This window comes from Carcharodon carcharias, chromosome 17, assembly GCF_017639515.1.
Source record: "Carcharodon carcharias isolate sCarCar2 chromosome 17, sCarCar2.pri, whole genome shotgun sequence".
Lineage (NCBI taxonomy): Eukaryota > Metazoa > Chordata > Chondrichthyes > Lamniformes > Lamnidae > Carcharodon > Carcharodon carcharias.
The window spans coordinates 29,846,920-29,868,609 of NC_054483.1; the positions used below are offsets into that span (position 1 = coordinate 29,846,920).

Sequence of the window (21,690 nt, forward strand, 5' to 3'; positions counted from 1 at the left end):
TGGCTGGCAGTGACTAGTGGGGTACCATATGGATCAGTACTTGGGGCCCCAGCTTTTCACAATATATATCAATGATTTGGATGTGGGGACCAAATGTAATATTTCCAAATTAGTGAATGACACAAAGTTAGGCGGGAATGTGTGTTGTGCGGAAGATACAAAGCAGTTTCAAGGGGATTTTGACAGGCTTAGTGAGTGGGCAAGAACATGGCAGATGGAATATAATGAGGAAAAATGTGAGGTTATCCACTTTGGTAGGAGGAATGGATGTGCAGCGCATTTCTTAAATGGTAAGAGATTAGAAAGTGTAGATATACAAAGGGACCTGGGTGTCCCTGTCAAAATGGACAAGGACAGCAGACAGATGGGAACACCACCACCTCGAAGTTCCCTTCCAAGCCACTCACCATCCTGACTTGGAAATATATCACCGTTCCTTCACTGTCACTGGGTCAAAATCTTGGAACGTCCTCTCTAACAGCACAGTGGGTGCACCTACACTATAGCGATTGCAGCGGTTCAAGAAGGCAGCTCACCACCACCTTCTGAAGGGTAATTAGGGATGGGTGTCATGAAGAGATTAATGTCTACAATGTTATTGGAAATTATTTTTTAAAATAGAGTTTAGTGGTTAATGTGTCTATATGTGTGTGTGTCTTAATTGGATTAAAGCCAGCTAGTCTGAGTGCTTTGATGTATAGAAAGGAGGTTTAAAATGGTAATTAGATAAACATGGGAAAGTTTAGAAACATAGGTGTCAAGGGGGCAATTTGCATTTTTTAAATAAAGCATTCAAAAGAATGGGTGAAATCTTGCACCTAGCTAGAAGGCGCCAAGCAATGTGTTTATTTTTATCTTACTAATAAAATTGGTGGAATCAAAGGATGTTATTGTTAGAAGGAATAAAAATTAAAAATCTAGCTATACAATGAGAAATTTACATTCAAAGGACAAGCCAGGCATAAACAGAGTTTGTGTGTGTAAGGCAGGGGCATTTAAGATCTAACCAGCCTGTACGCCTGCAACTGTGTCTGCAAGGAACCTCATTTTGCATTTGTAAGGTCAAATGTACTTTGCCTGGGATCTTTTTAAAATCTATGAGGTTTTACTGTTGCCTTAAAGAGGGTGTAACTGAGAGGGATTTTTGTAGTTATTATCGTAGTAATTTTGTAGATATGTGTATGTGCTTACATTTTTTCTTGTATTAATAAATGTTTAATTTAGTTTTATAAAAAACCTCGAGACTTGGTGGTCTTATTGCTACTGAATACAACGCCTGCATCTCAATACAAATTGCAAAAATGGGTTATGACAGTTGTTTCAAGTTTCCCCCTGGGATTTGAACAGCTCAGCCTTTACCATCGGTTGTGTCATAATAATGGGCAATAAATGGTGGCCTAGCCAGTGACACCCACATTCCATAAATAAATTAAGTCACTGAGGACAGGTGCAGCAAGCAATTAGGAAGGCTAATGTTATGTTAGCCTTTATCGGGAGCGGTTTTGAGTACAGGAGTAGCAAAGTCGTGTTTCAATTGTATAGAACGTTGGTTAGGCCGCACCTTGAGTACTGGGTGCAGTTTTGGTCCCCTTACCTTAGGAAGGGTATTATGGCCATAGAGGGAGTGCAAGCAAGGTTCACCAGATTTGTTCTCAGATGGCGGGACTGTCCTATGAAGAGAAATTGGGGAAACTGGGCCTGTATTCTCTAGCGTTTCGAAGAATGAGATATGATCTCATTGAAACTTACAAAATACTTAAAGGGGCAGACAGGCTAGATGCAGGTAAGATGTTTCCCCTAGTTGGGGAGTCTAGGACCAGGGGACACAACTTCAAAATGAGAAGTCACTTAGAACTGAGATGAGAAAAAAGTTTATTTTTACTCAGAGAGTGTGAATCTTTGAAATTTTCTACTCCAGAGGGCAGTGCAAGCTCAAGTTATTGAGTATGTTTAGAGACTGACAGATTTCTAAATGCAAATGACTTAAAGGGATGTGGGGATAGCGTGGCAAAAAAGCATTGAAGTGGATGATCAGCATGATAGTATTCAATGCACGGGGCAGGCTTAATGGGCCAAATGGCCAAATCCTGCCCTTATCTTCCTAACATGGAACAGTGTTAATCCATCAGCTGAGAGGGGGCAGTAGGTATGAATCAGCAGGAGGTTTCCTTGCCCATGTTTGACCTGAAGCCATGAGACTTGATGGGTCCAGAGTGAAGGTTGAGACTTCCTTGAGCCATTCTGTCCCACTGTGACAACACCTCTGTTGGGGGTGACCTGCCTGTGAGCAATAGTATGTCAATTTTCTGTTTGGCTAGTCTGTGGGACACTCCTCACAGCTTTGACTTCACATGTTGGTGAGGAGAACTTTGCATCATCAACTAGGCTGTGTGCCTGCCTCATGTGACACTCATTCTTAGCAGGAACAGGCGGTGATGAAAAATGATGAGTGGCTAGCTTGGCAACTTCAGAGGGCTGCCATCACAAAAAAGTGCAATCAGATTCAACTTTTCTACATAGACCATGAGGTCCTTCAATACAATCCTTGGACATTGCAGACTGTTGATCATATTGATGTGGGACTGAGGGTGCAATCAAACTCAGACTAGGTAAAGACAGCAGGTTTCCTTCCCAAAAGGACATGAAGGAACCACATTTAATGCAGCATAGATTCACTGGGAGGCTGCCTGGTTCGAGGAAATGGAAATATGAAGAGACTCGGAAGTCTGGGGCTATTTTCATGTGAACAGATATTAACGGGTACCTGTGTGTGTGAAATCGTGAAGGAAAGGTAGGTAGGAACAGCTGGTATTCAGTGATTGAGGTGTCAAGAACAACAGAACAATAGATATTTACTTAAATCTGAGAGATTTAGGAGAGAGAACAAGAGGAAGAGCTTTGAAATGAAGATTTTCCACATTGTTCCCTCCATATTCTGTCTGCTGGGCACAGCCAGCTTGTTGCGCTGCACAGTTCCTCTAAGACTGATGTGCGGCCATGCAAGGGGGCATCATAAAGGAAACATTGAATGTGGGCAGCCTGTTTGTTCCCTGCTAGGCACATTGTTGATTGCTACATGGTTGCGCACCAGCACAGTTCAGAGAGAACATTGGTCGTGAGGCTGTGGAATTCACTTCCTGAGTTAGTGATTAAACGCGAGACCCCAGGGCAACACTTAAGAGCAGGTTAGATAGGTGGCTGAAGGATATGGGGCCTGGGTGGGTATACAGGGTTAGAATACTGTGTTTTTGGGAATAGGATAAACAACAACGCATATTGGATGGAGCAAAGGACCTGTTTCTGTGTTGTAATTATTGTGTAATTCAACACTCCACAGCTCCCACGAACTAGAGCTATTTCTCTTAGCTTTTCCTTTGACTGAATCCTTCTGAAACCAATGCAGCTTTCTAACCACTGAAAAGCAAGGACCAGTCCCTGAAATGATGAAAAGATTTGTTCATTTCATAAAGGAGAAAAGGCCAACACAGTGAGTCAGAGCAGTATTCATTGTCTTATCTGGAATTCCCCAAGGTTCTCACCTGTATTATGAAGCATCCAGAAGTCACGAAAGACACCGTCTAGAACGCAAGTTCTTTTTTTATGTCATCATTTTATCTGTAAGGCGCTTTCTTATTTTAATGACAGACAAATCCCCAGACACTGTAATGCCAAAGCAAACTTGAGATGTTTGCTAGGGTGAATGCCAAAACAGTCACTGTTATAATATAGCAAAACACAACAGCTAATATGCACACAGCAAACTCCCACAAAGAGCAATGAAGCAAATGAACAGAGGACCTGTTTTTCCTTCAGTGCTAGAAGGAGGATAAATATTGGTTAGAACATCGGGAATAACTCTCTGCCCTTCTTCAAAAGATATCCATCCAAGGGGTTTTAGTTTGATGTCTGACCTGAAACACAGCACCTGAGTCTCTGGAAAGGGGCTTGAACTCACAACCTTCTGACTCACGAGGCAAGTCATGATCAACACCCCCAAGCAAGGTTCCAAACTTCTCCTTTTGAAGTCCACATGTATTTGGAAAAAATAACCTCCAGCAGAATCACACAATTGTTACAGCACAAGGGGGCTTTTGGGAGGCAGTGTGAGAGGAAACAGCCTCTTCTTAGTACTTAATTTACATTTTAAAGGATATTCCCCTGGAGAATGCCAGTCGGGTGCGTTTCAAAAGAGAGATAGTTATTGTATATTAAACTCCGTACAAAAACCGGCTGGGTGATGGACGCACCCTGGCTGCAGTGTGTCGTATTCACAAGATGCACTGCAGCAACTTACCAAGGCTTCTTCAAAAGCACCTCAAAAACCAGTGACCCCGACCATGGAGAAGGACAAGGGCTGGGAACACCACACCTCAGCCACATTCCTTGCCGATTTGAAAAGTTATCAGCAGCTGCTGAACAGCAGCATCAGTACCTTCACCACACAGACAGCAGCAGTTCACGTCGGCAGCTCACCACCGCTCCCTCAAGAGGCATCTAGGGAAGGTCCATAAATGTCCGCCTTGCCACATTCCAATCGTTACTTGTCTCTTCTTTAAAAGTTTTGTGTCTTAACATCTTTGTCTGTGATTTCAGCCAGAGAGACTGTTAAAGAGCTTCATTCTCAGCCGAGAAACAAAGAATCATCTTTTAATCTAGGCAATTAGAATCTTTTAATCTAGGCAATTAGAGCACTTGGGAGGTAGGTCACAGTGAAGAAAACAGCCTGGGGTCTTTTTTCTGGAAAAATATCAGCTGGGGGAGGATTTTATTGAGGTTTTGAAAATTAGTCCACTTCAGTCCAAGATCAAAATGAGGGACTATACATCTAGGCTAGTCACTAATAAATCCAATTGGGATTCAGGAGAAGCTTCTTCACGCAGAGAATGTGGTACTCAATCCCACACAGAGCAACATAGAAACACCGTTCCTTCACCGTCGCTGAGTCAAAATCCTGGAACTCCCTTCCTAACAGCACGGTGGGTGCACCTACACCACAGGAAATGCAGCGGTTCAAGAAGGCAGCTCACCACCACCTTCTCAAGGGGCAACTAGGGATGGGCAATAAATGTTGCCCTCACCGATGATGCCCACATCCGGTAAAAGATTCAAGTAGGAACTAGATGATCACATGATGAAAAAAAGAAGAGAAGGCTCAGTACCTTTGGGACATCGATGTAGTGGAAAAGCGAATTTTGGGGATGGGGAGGACTAGAAAAAAACCATCAGTGCGACAACCCAGTGAAATAGAATACAGGCTTCACTCAGTGGGGGGGGGGGGGGGGGGGGGGGGTGGAGGAGTGCCCACCAATCAGACCCCAAAGCCTGAAGTCAATTCCCCTTGCATATCCCGGAGATAAATTTGCTCACTCACAAGCATCAACACATCGACTGTTTTATTGTAAGGTACCAGGACACTGAAAAATCAACAGATCAGGTTTCATGAAAAAAAATTCCCAAAAGAATTCAACATTTCAAATGCAAAGAAGGAACAGTCAAGAAACAAAATTACAGTTGGAATGAAACGGGACAAGACCACCACCTGGAAAGAATTTCAATCATTCAAAATTCAGACACACATCTCGGATTGCGTTCAATCATCTTCTCAGAGCAAGTAACCACGAAGCTCCAAAAATCACACCCTCCTGCAATTAACTCATCTACCCGTCCTGCTCAAAGAATCATCCACAACGTCATGATCTGGTTTTCTTTGTGTGGGGGGGGGGGGGGGGGGGGGTGAAAAAGAAACTGAATTAGGAAAATGACATCCAGTCAGGCTTTTGTGAATTTCAATCCCAATGCTTGTTCACCCAGAGGTTGATAAGCAGCAGCACCATAAAGTGGGATTAATTTTTGCGCAACGGCCGCCACTCTGAAATAGAGGGGACAGCATTAGGTTCCCACTCCCTCATCCCATAGGCAGTCCCCCCAGAGCAGCGCTCGTCGGTGGGCTGTAACCTTGCAGGCTAACAGAAATGCAAGTCAGCTTCACTTAGCATTCCGTGGTCATCTTGAATCAAGTTGAGAGACAACCCGATTATTATATATTATTATAGATTATATTTTAATTATTAGATTATAATTAAGCTTTATTACAGTACTCACACCGATAGAGTTTCTCCCCTGTGTGAACCCTTGACGCCAGTGAGATTCTTGGCAATCTCCAAATGAACCAGGGGATTCAAACGAAGCAGTGTTAGTGGGGTTGGGGTGGTGTGGGAGGGAAAATAACTGACTGAAGACATGCAGACAGAAAATAAGCCCTGTTTTAACATGAAATTACTTCTTCAGATTTCCATTATAGGTTCTTATATCCACATTTATAATAGAAACAACCTATGTAAACAAGTCACTGTATAATTTCAATGTGACGTGTTTACATAGGAAGTTCCCATTATGATGATGGATGTGGGCATTTTAAAGCAGGAAGTGCATACAGGATTTGAATCCAGTTCGATTACATTATAAAAAAATTGATTCAATATTTCCTGATGAGGGAGAATAGCTGTCATTCCAAAGATTCTATTCATATTTCTGGTTTAGATATTGAGCTAAGTCATCAGTTCGACAAACCCAATGATTACAGTGACTAGCTTCATATCCTGATGGTCACAGCCCAAAGTGCTGCAAGTGCCTCTGAACTGTTTGTTCTTCACGCTCTGCAAACACAAAGGTAACTAGCTTCATATTCATCTGCAAAACAGGGGAATGTTTCTGAAAAATGTCTTCAACTACAGTCAGTAGCAGAGCAATTTTGTGGTTGCCTTGACCTGCTTTGAACGTTGTGCTAAGTTGGTGCGGTTCATCTTTCAGCCAAACTGTGTGGATTGATTCTGGCTAGTGTGGGCCTGCGAGTAGATGTTCCGCCCTCCTATTTTTACTGCAATAACTGCACGGCTGTTGATACACCAACAATGAAAACTGTCAACATAACTGGGCCGTGCAAGGCAAAGAAAAGGAAGGGAACGGAAGGCAGGAGAGGGAGGGTGGGGATGGAAGTTGGCCTGGCCAAATGCTAGGTGGTGCAATATGACATGCACAGTCCAGAGAAAGAACAACTGCATTCTCACTATTACTAAACTGTTGGGGCCAGTAAAAGTTAAAGAGTGTTTTCAAAGGGAATCATCACAGGTTGGATCACACAACTGTAAAGGTATCATTCAGAGGGATTTGACCCTTCTTGATTCAGCCTGGAAATAATGGCTACATTTAGTGAGACTTCTGTTCCCGAGGAATCTGAACAGCAATCTCACCTCAGTGATTCTTATAGGAGACTTGCAGCAAAGCAGTCACACAACAGGCGACACAGCCAAATGCACAAGAGCCAGTGAGTACTGAGGGAAATGTGCTAGCTTCAGTTCCTTCATTGCCACAGCAAATTCTTGTGTAAATGATTTACATACACAATCTGTACTAGGGTAAAATCCATGGCTGAAGTTGCTCCCTTGTGTGGATGTTCCGCTTGCATTAACCTTGAAATTGGAACCAGGATGCTGTAGGGTCTTGAACCTGACAACTGAGTGGTCTCTTGCTTTTTGGCTAGCAGTGACCCAAATCACAAAGAGACAGGCTACAGCAGCTAAACCCATTTACCTCCCTCTCAAAACTTGCCTGTGGGCAGACTGACTGCAGAGTGCAGCCCAGAGCTGGGAGAGACCCTGCAAAGGCCATTGTCGTATCATTCAATCCTCTCATTCCCCTTGCCACAAAATTCAATCCACATTACCAAAAGCAATGTGTGAATCAGAGAAGGCACTTGAAAGAAATGGATCTTCTGCAATTTACTCCTTTTCCCGTCATGAGGGTTGAAGGACAGCACAGACTTGCACCCAAGTTCAGCAACATCGATGGTGCGTCTTATAGGGAAATGCTATGCCCTATACTGCTCAGTATATTGGATCTGAAGTCAAATTATTACTGCAAAAGCAAGCCGTGTCAACCTGCTTTGCAAGACAGATGGTCGCAGCTTCCTAGAATCGAAATATATTTGTGTTTATATCGGGTCTTATCACATCTCAGAAGGTTTCACATGATTACCCACTGCTGCAAATGGAAAGGAAGCAGTCAGGTCAGCTGATTCAATCAAAAAGGGAGCCAAGAGCTGGACCAACTCACTTGTGGCAAGAAGCAGCCAATAGTTGATGCTGGCTGGATAAACAGATGAGTGAAACAAATCTCCACCCAATTTACTGGGCCCTTTTGAAATCAATGCATTGTTGGTCCAAGTCATCTGCTGCAAGGTGGACAAGGAAAGCGATTGGGTCGTGAAGCTGTCCAATATTTAGTGTTTGTTAAGATAGCAGGAGAATATTCACAAATTCAGTGCACACTGGTATTCGAAGACCCAGAGCTTGGGCCCCTATATCAAAACCTACTGACGGATGCAAGTCCTTTAAATGGACCGAGCAGTTTTAGTAAATAATCTCAGGCGACGACTTTAATATGACAGAACAAATTTCTTCATCTGACTAGGTTACAATGCCATCAGCATATTTTCAGGATATGTTACTCAGTTCTTTCTCCCTCACTCTTCCATATAACCTCTCTCACATACACAGGCACACAGGAGCAAACTCAAGTTTCCAAAGCCACTAATTCAACCTGAGACAGGAGAGACTTTTTTTCACAGCTTTGGCTGCAGCCTTAGTCTGCAGTTATACTGCACACAGTATAAGATGCACTCCTGGAGGGACTTCAGTGGGTTCTGTAATCTGAGGAGTTATGTTGCCAGTCTCGGTGTTCATTCCAAACAGCAGGAGCGCAAGTGGCAGTATAATTGCAGTTAAAGGAAGCAAAGGAGCTCAGCTGAAGTGACAAATTGAGCTGAGGAGAAAACAAAGAATGTGGGCGATGTCCTTTTTGAAACACCTCAGTTCTATTAGAGCTAGTTCACAGTGGTTTCTACCAGGCTGTACCCACCGGTCCATTCACATCATTATAGCTTGCCCTCAAACTCCTACAGGCTGTTTTCAACCTCAGGCGATGAGTTTGCTTCCCCTGATGTTTTGCCCACTGCGCCAGGTGTCATGGTGCTCAAGTCCAGGAACATCTTGGGGATATCCTTCCCGAAGTAGATTTTGCTGTTGGAGGCGATCGCTCGGTACCTCAGCAACTGCAAATACTCTGGGCTCAACTTCAACTGCAGGTGGACAAAAAGGGAGATGAGGCTTCATCAGCAAACGGAAATGTAAACATTTAAAGACCATGAATTCCTTTAGCACCTTTCACATTCACAGCACATTCCTGCCAATGAAGTATTTTTGAGAAGAAGTCTACAATTCTGGCAGAAGGGTTTTGCAGCTATTGAGAGAATACAGTGGACAGCAACCAGAACGGGGTCTGGAAGTATTAAAACACAGATGGTTGTGTAAACTGGGCATGTTCTCATTACAAGAAAGGAGGTAGAGAGGTGACATGATTGCTGGTTTGAATTTCTAGACAATGTCAGCCATGGCGAGCTGTCTTACCTTGTCCAGAACAGCAGAACCAGAGAACATGGCACGTACCTGAGAAATAAATTCCAAGCTAATTTGTAGAAACACGGTTTCAGTGGTCAGTCTATGGAACCTGATCCGTATTCAAATGGACATTCAATTTCTTTTCGAAAAATGCACAGAGTAATTTCAGATGTGATGTGTGGCTTGGGAAGACTAGGTGATTTGGATCCATGGTTCTGAAAGCTGTCCATTACTGGGGGGTTTCCTTACCTCATGTAGGGGTCTGTTTTAAACTCAATGCTGTGATTGGTCAATGACTCTATTATTGTCGTATTATCCATCAAACAGAATGGTTAAAGGTCAACTCGATGGAACTAATTTTTCTCTGAACATGCCCATGATTAAATCGGATAAAGTAATTATTCCTCTTGTTGTCCAGCCTGGTCTTTGTCATATTGGAGTTGAAAGAATCTCTCACCCGGTTAGCTTCGGCCACCCGTTGTGCTGTATAAAAGTCTGCATCTGCTCGAGCTTTCTCCCTCGCAACAAACACACCATCTTTAGGAAAGTGAGAGAGGAGGACAGAGAGTTAATTCCAATGGTGCTACAGTTAGCTTTTAAAAATGCACACGTCAGTTTGTCCCTACTCCCTCTGCTGGTTTTGATCACTTGTGACACCAGCACTTGGCAATCTCCCTGAAGCTTAGCCATTCTCTGCCAAGCCCTGTTCCATGGCTCCATAGGAGTTGGGGGGGGCGGGTGTTGGAGGGGGCAGGGGAATGAGGAAATCAGCCACAGCTCCAATAAACTAACAAGGGAACTTCGTGCAATCTGGCTATCAGGTAATGTGATGCCTCCACAGGAAAATATCTGCTCAATATTATCCAGGCTGTAACTAAGAACTTATAGGAAAGCACAGCAGAAATATTGATGTACCTTCAATCTCAGAAATCTTCTTTTCTGTTTCCTTCTCCATGATCATCTGTGCAAATTTAATCTCGGCCACTTGTGCAACTTTTGCTGCCTCTGCAATATTCCGATAAAAGGTCCACATTACAAACCCAAAACTAGCTTGTGACGGCAACATTCAAACCTGCACATCTGCACTAACATCGAGAACATTTCATGTGGAACACACTGATTTAGGTAAATGGCATGCATACAGCTGAAGCAGGTTATTACTTCAAATCAAGTTAGGACAGTGGCAACAAGGGATATTATAGCTTGGCACTGAAGTCAGAAATAATGTCCTTCCAGAGCAAGTTTGGAAAAACTGAACAAATCACAATGAGACAAACACATCAGAGATATACATGAAACAGATATAACAGCTGGGAAGGTTAGAGAACGAGACAAACGGGTTTTGATGGGAAGGTTAGGGGACTAGAGGGATGGATTTTGATGGGAAGGTTAGAGGACTAGAGGAATGGGTTTTGATGGGAAGGTTAGAGGACTAGGGGAATGGGTTTTGATAGGAAGGTTAGAGGACAGGGGAATGGGTCTTGATGGGAAGATTAAGGGACTAGGGGAATGGGTTTTGATGGGATGGTTAAGGGACTAGGAGAATGGGTTTTGATGGGAAGGTTATGGGACTAGGGGAATGGGTTTTGATGGGAAGGTTAAGGGACTAGAGGAATGGGTTTTGATGGGAAGGTTAGAGGACTAGAGGAATGGGATTTGATGGGAAGGTTAGAGGATTAGAGGAATGGAATTTGATGGGAAGGTTAGAGGATTAGGGGAATGGGTTTTGATGGGAAGGTTAGAGGATTAGGGAAATGGAATTTGATGGGAAGGTTAGAGGATTAGGGGAATGGGTTTTGATGGTAAGGTTAGAGGACTAGAGGAATGGAATTTGATGGGAAGGTTAGAGGATTAGAGGAATGGAATTTGATGGGAAGGTTAGAGGATTAGAGGAATGGAATTTGATGGGAACGTTAGAGGACTAGAGGAATGGGATTTGATGGGAAGGTTAGAGGACTAGAGGAATGGGGTTTGATGGGAAGGTTAAGGGACTAGAGGAATGGGGGTTGATGGGAAGGTTAATGGACTAGAGGAATGGGTTTTGATGGGAAGGTTAGAGGACTAGAGGAATGGAATTTGATGGGAAGGTTAGAGGATTAGGGGAATGGGGTTTGATGGGAAGGTTAGAGGACTAGGGGAATAGACTTTGATGGGAAGGTTAGAGGACTAGGGGAATAGACTTTGATGGGAAGGTTAAGGGACTAGAGGAATGGAGTTTGATGGGAAGGTTAGAGGACTAGAGGAATGGGGTTTGATGGGAAGGTTAGAGGACTAGAGGAATGGGTTTTGATGGGAAGGTTAGGGGGCTAGAGGAATGGGTTTTGATGACAGAATTAGGGATGTGGGGGAAGGATTTTGATGGGAGATTTAGGGGATAGAGGAATGGGTTTTTATGGGAAGGTTAAGGGAATAGAGGCAAGAGTAATGAGATGATGGGCTGCTTTTCTCATTAGAAACAGAATTCGCACAATTCAGCAGTCAGGAAAAACAGTGGAGTGAAAAAAAATATACAAGTCACGATGATATGGTCAGTCGTCAACCAAAAGGATAGGGAAGAACACCACGTCAGCACTTTGCTGCAGCTTAATGCCTTGACCAGGCAGCTATAATGCAAGACAGTGCTGCAAATCCAGAAATATTGCAGAACTATTCAGTGAGTGAAGTTGCCCTCAGAAACAGAGTCCGTGCTTTGGACTGAGGATGCAGGTTCCTAAGCACAAGCCATGATCTTTATTTCGTGCTGCACACAGCAGCTGCAAATTTCCCTCCCTGAAAAGCACAGCCAGATCCAGACAGGAATGTGACTCATATTCCAAGGAAAGAACAGAAACTGCGCACAGGTTCCAACAATTCATTGGGTGCCAGAAACTAGCAGACAGTTCGAGTGAAACAATGAAAAATAACTGGAGGAAACAAGGGATTTGCTGTCATTGTGCTGTTTTCATTGTTTTGAAAAGTTTTGCAGGCCTTGGGATCTGTGAGCCTGAAATCTCCAGAATTGGCAGTCCAGGAAGTCCCAAACACATCCAATCACTGCACAGGCTAATTGTTCAGTGATAGTGAGTTACCATAGCCAGGTTGTTACTTAATATACTGCCAAGCATTTTTCAATTTTGTACCCCAGTCCTAAGCTGCAGACATGTCTGATGAGACTTGTGTTGGCACAGGAAGTGAGGGGGAGGAGGAAACAGGAAATACTAAACTGAACAATAAACTGGCTAGATCATGAAAGAAATGGATAGCAAGAGGATGTTCAAGTGCATTTTTAAAATTTATTCGTTCATGGGGCATGGGGGTCGCTGGCTACGCCAGTATTTATTGCCCATCCCTAATTGCCCTCGAGAAGGTGGTGGTGAGCTGCAATCTTGAGCTGTCCAGTCCGTGTCCTGTAAGTACATCCACACTGCTGTTAGGGAGAATGTGATCACAGAATGATGCAGCAGATAAAGGTGGGCTGTTCAGTTCATTGTGGCTCTGGAAATAAGAATATCTAAGGCATTCTTCCACGGGCATGTGGTTTTCACTGAGTTCAGACAAGTAGTTTGTGTGAAATTGTCACCCATGGGAACACGCACCTTAAAGTGATGTCCATTCCATCCCCCCTCAAAGCTTTGGACACTAATTCAGGGGCCAAAAGATGAGAAGTCATGTTCCACAGGGATCAGTGCTGTTTAGCATTTTTATGTATTCATTCATGGAATGTTGGCATTCCTGATGAAGTCAGCATTTTCTGCCCATCCCTAGTTGCCCTTGAGAAGGTGGTGGTGAGCTGCTTTCTTGAACCGCTGCAGTCCATGTGGCGTAGATACATTCACAGTGCTGTTAGGGAGGGAGTTCCAGGATTTTGACCCAGCAACAGTGAAGGAACGGCGATATATTTCCAAGTCAGGATGGTGAGTGACTTGGAGGGGAACTTCCAGGTGGTGGTGTTCCCATGGGTCTGCTGCCCTTGTCCTAGGTGGCTGCGGTCATGAGATTGGAAGGTCAGGAGGTGAGTTAATAGCTGCAGGATTCCTAGCCTCTGACTTGCTCTCGTAGCCACAGTATTTATATGGCTGGTCAACTTCAGATTCTGGTCAATGGTAACTCCCAGATTGCTGATAGTGGGGGATTCAGCAATGGTAATGCAGTTGGATGTCATGGGGCGAGGGTTAGATTCTCTCTTGTTGGAGATGGTCATTGCCTGGCACTTATGTGGCGCCAATGTTACTTTGTCAATTTGTTGCAACAAGAGCTACTATGAAACAGGGGGAATCTTGCAGCATCAATCAGCAGGTGTAGCTGCTCTGGGATCTGTGCTTTGGACTGGGTGACGTTTTTAAACACGAGTCATGATCTTAGGTTGGTGCTGCAAATCCCAGCCTTGGAGTCAACAACCTTAACCCTTCTTCAAAACCTCACAGGCCCAGCTTAATCCTCGACCCCTCACACAAGGTAACCCTCGACCCCGCTTGCCTGTGGTAACCCTCAATCCCGCTTGCACACAGTAACCCTCAACTCCACCCATGTTACCCTTCAACTCCTCAACCATAGCAACCCTCTACCCCACTCACACACAATAACCCTCGACTCCACCCATGTTAACCCTCAACCTCTCAACTGTGGCAACCCTCTACCCCACTCACACACACTAACCGTTAACTTCTCAACCAAGGCAACACTCTACCCCACTCACAAATGGTAACCCTCGACTCTTCGCACATGTGGCTACCCTCGACCCCACTCACACACGCCAACCCTCGACCCCACTCACACACGCCAACCCTCGACCCCACTCACACATGCCAACCCTCGACCCCACTCACACATGCCAACCCTCGATCCCACTCACACACACCAACCCTCGATCCCACTCACACACGCCAACCCTTGACCCCACTCACACACGCCAACCCTCAACCCCACTCACACACGCCAACCCTCGACCCCACTCACACACGCCAACCCTCGACCCCACTCACACACGCCAACCCTCGACCCCACTCACACACGCCAACCCTCGAGCCCACTCACACACGCCAACCCTCGAGCCCACTCACACACGCCAACCCTCGACCCCACTCTCACACGCCAACCCTCGACCCCACTCACACGCTTACTCTCGACCCCATTTATCAAGGTAATCCTTGATCTCACTAATCGTTCTACCAATCGTCTACAGATTGAGTTTGATTTTAAACACATAATTTAGATATTACTATTCTCTATTTGCAACAATGTGCTGGGGAAATCACCCTTTTATCTGAAGTCACTAGTTGTCAAGACTCTTTTTAAATAGACTCTGTAGACTGCTGTGATGTGCTGTTTAAATAGATTGTTTGCTGTAGTTCGCTGTTTAAATAGGCGCTGCACATTGCTGTGGCTAGCTGTTTAAATACACTCTATTTGCTGTGACTTGCTGTTTAAATAGACTATGTTTGCTGTAGTTTACTGTTTAAATAGACACTCTACATTGTTTGCTGTGATGTTTAAACCCACTTTAAGGCCCATTAGGTTTCCAACTCAATGGGCTGACATAGTGGTGGCAAAAGGCGTTCCTCTGTTTTAACCCATTCCCTCCCTGATATCTGACCCCTACTACGCAGTGAACAAGTTACTCGAGGTCCTTCACACATTTGAAAACTTCAAAAGTTCCACAAAGCCAAGGAGCAAAGTTCCTTCCTACGTATCAGATTCCCAAGAGCCGGTAACAGGTGAGAAATGAATTGTATCACGGAGCTGTTATGACACAGAAGGGCATCATTCGGGCCATCAAGCAAAGTCTAGACTGTAATTAAAAGGCAGTGGAATTAAATTTAAAAAGGTACTTGCGACAGATTGACTGATTGTTAAGACTGAGAACTGACCGATGAGTGCTTTCTTCCGCTCGGTCTCCGCTTCCTTCTCCACCACCTTCTGTCTCTGCGCTGCAATTAGTAATTTTGTCTTTTCACTCTCCCTGTGGGAGGAACAAAGTAGAAGCTACAATCACGAACTGCACGCTCTACCAACAGAACTTAACTTCAAAGGGGCATCACACTGCAAGGAACACTGCAAAGATTTCACAGGAGTTGCTTCGTGTTATCGTAATCACCCATTATAATAATAATTAATTTAATAAACAATTATATTAATACTACAAATATCTGTATACAATATACATTATGTGTAATTAGTATAATTATAATACTTATATAAGATTGAAGGCTGAGCTGATCAAGATGTCTAAAATGATCAAGAGGTTCAAGCTAGAAAAATTACTTCCTCTGCTCTGAGTGTCAAGAACAAGAGGGCATAAACTTATGGGGGACTGTAGCAGAGTAATGTTCCTGGACAAGTAATGCAGAGGCTGGGATGAATGTTCCTGAAACATTAGCTTAAACCCCATCATGTGTGGAGGTATTCAATTCAATTCGTTAATAATGCTGGAGTAAATTTCTAGCCTCAATAGTAATGATCGTCAGACTACCAGATTGTGAACCAGATGGGTTTTTACAACAGTGCCCTTTAGGGACAGAAATCTGCCGTCCTTACCAGGTCTGGCCTACACGTGACTCCAGACCCACAGCAGTGTGGTTGACTCTTAACTGCCCTCTGAAATAGCCAAGCATGTTCCTCAGCAAGAGGCAACTCAGCACCATCTACTCAAGGCCAACTAGGGATGGGCAATAAATGCTGGCCTTGCCAGCGACGCCCCACATCCCAAGGACGTGTGAATAAAGTAGAGCTAGGTCCTTCAGAGGTGATGTCAGACAGCACTTCTCCGAGTCGTGGCTATCTGGAATTCTCTTCCACAAGCTGTTAAGGCTGAGGGTCCATTTGAAAATTTCTCCTCTTGACTATTGCAGGCTGCAGAAAGAAATTCTCACCACCGGGAAATGCTGCAGAGAAGTCAGCAGGCTTGTAGCCGAACACAGATCCAAAATGACTGGAGTACGTCAGCGAGTCCGTGCCTCTGTTCCTGGAGATGCCTCACTGGGCAGCAATCAGCTCTCAGCTGGAAAATCACGGGTTCAAGTCCCAGTCCTGAGACTCGACAGTGTAACTGAGGCTGACACTGCCAGTCTGGTACTAAGGGAATGCTGCAGTGTCGGAAGTGCTGTCTTTCACATGAGACAATAAACCAAGGCCCCAACTGCCCTTTGATGCAGGCATGAAATATTCCACTGCACTATTGTGAAGAAGAGTAGGAAAATTCTCCCTAGTGTCCCAGGCCATAAATGTTTATCCCTTGATCAACATTTAACCCATTATCTGATCAGTTATCACACTGCTCTTTGTGAGATCTTGCTGCCGTAGTTGGTCTCGAATAGATAGCCTGCAGCTGAGTGGCTTGCACGGCCACTACAGAGGGCAGTTAAAAGTCACTCACATCGCTGTGGGTCGGGAGTCACAAGTAGAGCAGACCAGGTAAGCTCGGCAGATTTCCTTCCTGAAGGACACTGATGAACCAGACTTCTGCTGAAGGGTGATGAGGACTCGAAACGTCAACTCTTTTCTTCTCCGCCGATGCTGCCAGACCTGCTGAGTTTGTCCAGGTAATTCTGTTTTTGTTTCAGACAATCTGATAGTCTGACGATCACTACTAGTGAGGCTAGCATTTTATTCCACGTTTATTAAATAATTGAAATTGCTCCAAGCCTGATGGGATTTGAGCTCCTGTCTCAGGAGCATTAGCAGTTGGCTGCTACATTTCCTGCATTACAACTGTGACTACATTTCAAAAGTAGTTCATTGGCTGCAAACACCCAGTCTCCATTAAGGTCCCATGCATAGCTAGTTGGACATCTGGAACCTCTTGGTTATAGGACCAAGCGAAGCTTATAGAAAATTCAGATCCATTCTCTGAATTACACCAATGAGTAAAGTCAAAACAAATTTCTAAGTTTGTGTGGAGCTCCAAACTCACATCAATTCATAGTTTCTCCGGATGGTTTCTGGAATGTTGGGCTTGGTTACACGCACTGCCTGTGGAGGAACAGGAAATGGGAGTCAGGAAAGTACCAGAGGCTTCCAGTAGCATGGATGGTATTGCTGACAGCAGTAGGGGTGTGATATCGAGTTATACTATCAGCTGTGCACTGGTCTCAAAAGCAGATGGAAACCGTGAGACTGTGTGGTTTTTTTTTAAGCACCGACACCGAGCCCAAACCAGTCCTCGCATCCATTCTGGAGTTCCCGATTTAACATGGGGTACAGGGGCCATTTCGGTGAAGGTTCCTGGCACAAGCCGTAGTCTCTGATTTCCTCTAACGCTGATCTGCACTCTATACGCTGCCAGAGCAGTGAGAGTCAATCAAAGCAGGATTCAACAGTGACAAGAAACTTACATGGATAATCAGTCCAGGAGCCATGGCTGTTAAATCTTGTTGTAGTGCCAACTTAAGGTCTTCGTCTATCCGATCTGACAAGACAAGAAAGCAGTCTCACCAGCAGCAATAACTATATCTGGTGCTGGCCCTCAGCACCAATTCCTTCAACATATTCCTCCTTCAACAACAGCCTACATCTCTTACCAAACAGTTCAATGTAGACCTCCTGCAGAGTGTGCACACTACAGAACTGGTTCAGCTCGTGGTGGATCTTGTTGAAGATCAATGTCTTGTCATAGTCTGCAGTGTAGTTCCTCACAATGTCATACACTGAGGACAACAATTTAAACAGATATGAGTTGATGAGATCTCAATAAAATGCATCCATCATTCTCACACGTATATAACAGACAGATTCAGGCTCTGGAGTGGACGCAAGGACCATCTACAAGGATGATCCCACAGGAAAGGAAGCTGATCAAAAGCTTGGTCAAACACAGTTACAGAGTTCAGTGAATGCCTTAACAGGAGGAGAAGTGGAGAGGCAGAGAGGGTTAGGGAGGGAATTACAAAACTTAAAGCCAAGACTGCCAACGATGGGCCTGTGAAAATTTGGAGATAGGCAGATATCTCAGACGATTGTAGGGCTCGAGGAGATGACAGAGATCGGGTTGGGGGGGGGGGGGGGGGGGGGGTGAATTCTTGGAGAAATTTGAGAACAAGGATGAGAAGTATTTAAGAAGGCTACTGGAATGCTATCTTTTATTACGAAAGGAATTAAGCATTAAAGTAAATATGTTATGCTTCAGTTACACAGTGCATTGGTGAGACTACATCTTGAATACTGTGTACAGTGTTGGTCTCCTTAATTAAAGAGGATGCAAACGCGTTGGAGGAGGTTTACTAGATTGATACCTGGAATGAGTGGGTTGTCTTATGAGGAAAGGTTCGACAGACTGGGCTTGTTTCCACTGGAGTTTAGAAGAGTGAGGGCGGATTTGATTAAATTATACAAGATCCTAAACGACCTTGACAAGGTGGACGTGGAAAGGATGTTTCCTCTTGTAGGTGAGTCCAGAACTAGGGGGCACTGTTTTAAAATTAGGGGTCGTCCTTTTAGGACAGAGATGAGGAGAAATTTTTTTCTCTCAGAGGGTTGTGCGACTTTGGAATTCTCTGCCTCAGAAGGCAATGGAGGTGGGGTCATTGAATATTTTTCAGGCAGAGGTAAATAGATTCTTGTTAGGCAAGGAATCAAAGGTTATCAGGGTTAGATGGGAATGTGGAATTCCAAACCAAACAGATCAGCCATGATCTTATTGAATGGTGGAGCAAGCTTGAGGGGCTGAATAAGAACACACGAATATAAGAAATAGAAGCAGGGGTAGGCCATTAGGCCCATCAAGCCTGCTGCACCATTCAATATGATCATGGTTGATTAACCCTAGGCCTCAACTTCTCTTTCATGCCAGCTCCTAATAGTCCTCAACTCCCCGATATTTCAAAAATCTATCCACCTCCTCTTCAAATACTTTCAGTGATTTAGCCTCCACAACTCTCTAGGCTAGAGACTTCCAGACATTCTCTATCCTCTGAGAGAAGAAATTCTTTCATGTCTCAGTTCTAAATGAGTGTCTCCTTATTCTGTAACTATCTCCCCTAGTTCGAGATTCCCCCACTAGCGGAAACATCTCAACATCTACCCTGTCAAGCCTCGTCAGAATCTTGTACGTTTCAATAAGATCACCCCTCATTCTTCTAAATTTTAATGAGTAGAGGCCTAACCTGTTTAGCCGTTCTTGATAAGTCAACCCCTTCATTCCAGGAATCAGTCCAGTGAATCTCTTTTCAACTGCCTCCAAGGCCAGTATATCCTTCCTTAAATAGGGGGACCAAAACTGTACACAGTACTCCAGGTGCGGCCTCACCAACACTCTGTACAGTTGTAACAAGACTTCCCTATTTTTAAACTATAACTCCCTGGCAATACAGGCCAAAATTCCATTTGCCTTCTTAATTCCTAGCTGCACCTGCATGCTAACATTTTGTGTTTCATGCACAAGAACAGCCAGATCCCTCTGTGCTGCACTTTTTTGGAGTCTCTCTCCATTAAATAATAGTCTGCCTTTTGATTCTTCCTAACAAAGTGCATGACCACACACTTTCCTACATTAAACTCCATCTGCCAAACTTTTGCCCACTCGCTCAACCTGTCTATATCCCCTTGCAGATTCCTTATGTCCACATCACAACATGCCTTCCCATCTACTTTTGTATCGTCAGCAAATCTAGATACATTACACTCTGCCCCCTCCTGCAAGTCTTTAATATCGATAGTAAATAATTGAGGCTGTAGGACTGATCCTTGTGGCACTCCACTAGTTGCACCTTTCTAACCTGAAAAAGACACATTAATCCCAACTCTGTCTTCTGTGTGTTAACCAATCTTCAATCAATGCTGATGCATTACCCCCAATACCGTGAGCTCCTATCTTGTGCAATAATTTTTCATGTGGCACCTTATCAAATGCCTTTCACAAAACCATGTTGACTCTGTTTGATTGCGTTAAGCTTTTCTAAATGTCTTGCTATTTCTTCTTTAATAACAGACTCTAGCATTTTCCCAACGACAGATGTTAGACTGACTGGCCTATAGTTTCCTGCTTTTTGTCTCCCTCCCTTCTTGAACAGGGGAGTCACATAAGCGGTTTTCCAATCCACTGGGACCCTCCTGGAACCTAGTGAGTTCTGGAATATATCGACCAATGCCTCCATTATCTCTGCAGCCACTTCCTTTAAAACCCTTGGATGTAGGTCATCAGGTGCTGGTGACTTGTCTGCCTTTAGTCCCATTAGTTTAGCAAATACTTTGTCCCTTGTGATAGAGACTGTTACAAGATCTTTCCTCCCATTAGCTCCTTACTTTTGTGATATCTTTGGGGTGTTTATAGTGTCCTCCACCGTGAAAATCAATGCAAAATATTGGTTTAAATTATCTGCCATTTCCCTGTTATCAAGTCTCCAGTCGCATCCTCCAAGGGTCCCACGCTCACTTTAGCTACTCTCTTTTTATATACCCGTAGAAGCTCTTGCTGTTTGTATTTCTTGCCAATTTACTTTCATAATCAATTTTCTCCCTCTTTATTAGTTTTTTAGTCACCCGCTGCTGGTTCCTAAAAAATTCCCAATCCTCTGGCTTACCACTAGTTTTCGCCACTTTGTATGCCTTAGTTTTTGATTGGATATTCTCCTTGGCCACCTTTGTTAATCACGGGTGGTTCATCCTTCTCATCGAGTCCTTCTTTTTGATGGATAAATTTTTGCTGAGCGTTATGAAATATCTGCTTAAATGTCTGCCACTGCTCTTCCGCTGACCTTCCGCTTAGACTATTTTCCCAGCCTGCTTTAGACAACTCTTTCTTCTTTATACCTCTGTAATTGTCCTTATTTAAGTTGAGGACACTGGTTTGAGACCTGAGTTGCTCGCCCTCTGAATCTAAAATTCTACCATGTGTGATCACTACTCCCTAGAGGATCCTTAACTACGATATCTGTTATTAATCCCACCTCATTACACACTACTAGTCTAAAATAGCCTGTTCCTGGGTAGGATCTACGACGTATTGCTCTAGGAAACAATCCCTGATGCACTCTACAAATTCGTCTTCCATATTATCCCTGCCAATCTGAGCTGTCCAGTCAATATGCAGATTAAAATCACCCATGACAATTGTAGCACCCTTCTTACACGCCTCCATTATTTCTTGATTTATACTTTGTCCTACAGTGAGGCAAATCTTCGGGGGCCTATAGACAACTCCCAGCTGTGACTTCTTCCCCATGCTATTCCTTATTTCCACCCAAAATGATATCATGATCTACTGCACCTATATCAATACTCACCACCGCACTGATACATTCCTTCATTAACAAAGCTACCCCAC

General features: G+C 44.1%; 1 protein-coding gene across 3 annotated transcripts in view; it reads right to left on the reverse strand.

The window, feature by feature from the left end:
- Positions 1-5,378: 5,378 nt before the first annotated feature.
- LOC121289890 (erlin-2-like) overlaps positions 5,379-21,690 on the reverse strand; it is a 28,503-nt gene continuing 12,191 nt past the window's right edge. For all 3 annotated transcript variants that reach the window (XM_041209836.1, XM_041209837.1, XM_041209835.1), the window contains exons 6-12: positions 17,951-18,076; positions 17,765-17,838; positions 17,344-17,402; positions 15,302-15,393; positions 10,371-10,460; positions 9,913-9,992; positions 5,379-9,136 (exon numbers count right to left, since the gene is read on the reverse strand). In XM_041209836.1, coding sequence (XP_041065770.1) covers positions 8,954-9,136; positions 9,913-9,992; positions 10,371-10,460; positions 15,302-15,393; positions 17,344-17,402; positions 17,765-17,838; positions 17,951-18,076 — 704 coding nt within the window. In that variant the 3' untranslated portion in view covers positions 5,379-8,953. The remainder of the gene's footprint in view (positions 9,137-9,912; positions 9,993-10,370; positions 10,461-15,301; positions 15,394-17,343; positions 17,403-17,764; positions 17,839-17,950; positions 18,077-21,690) is intronic.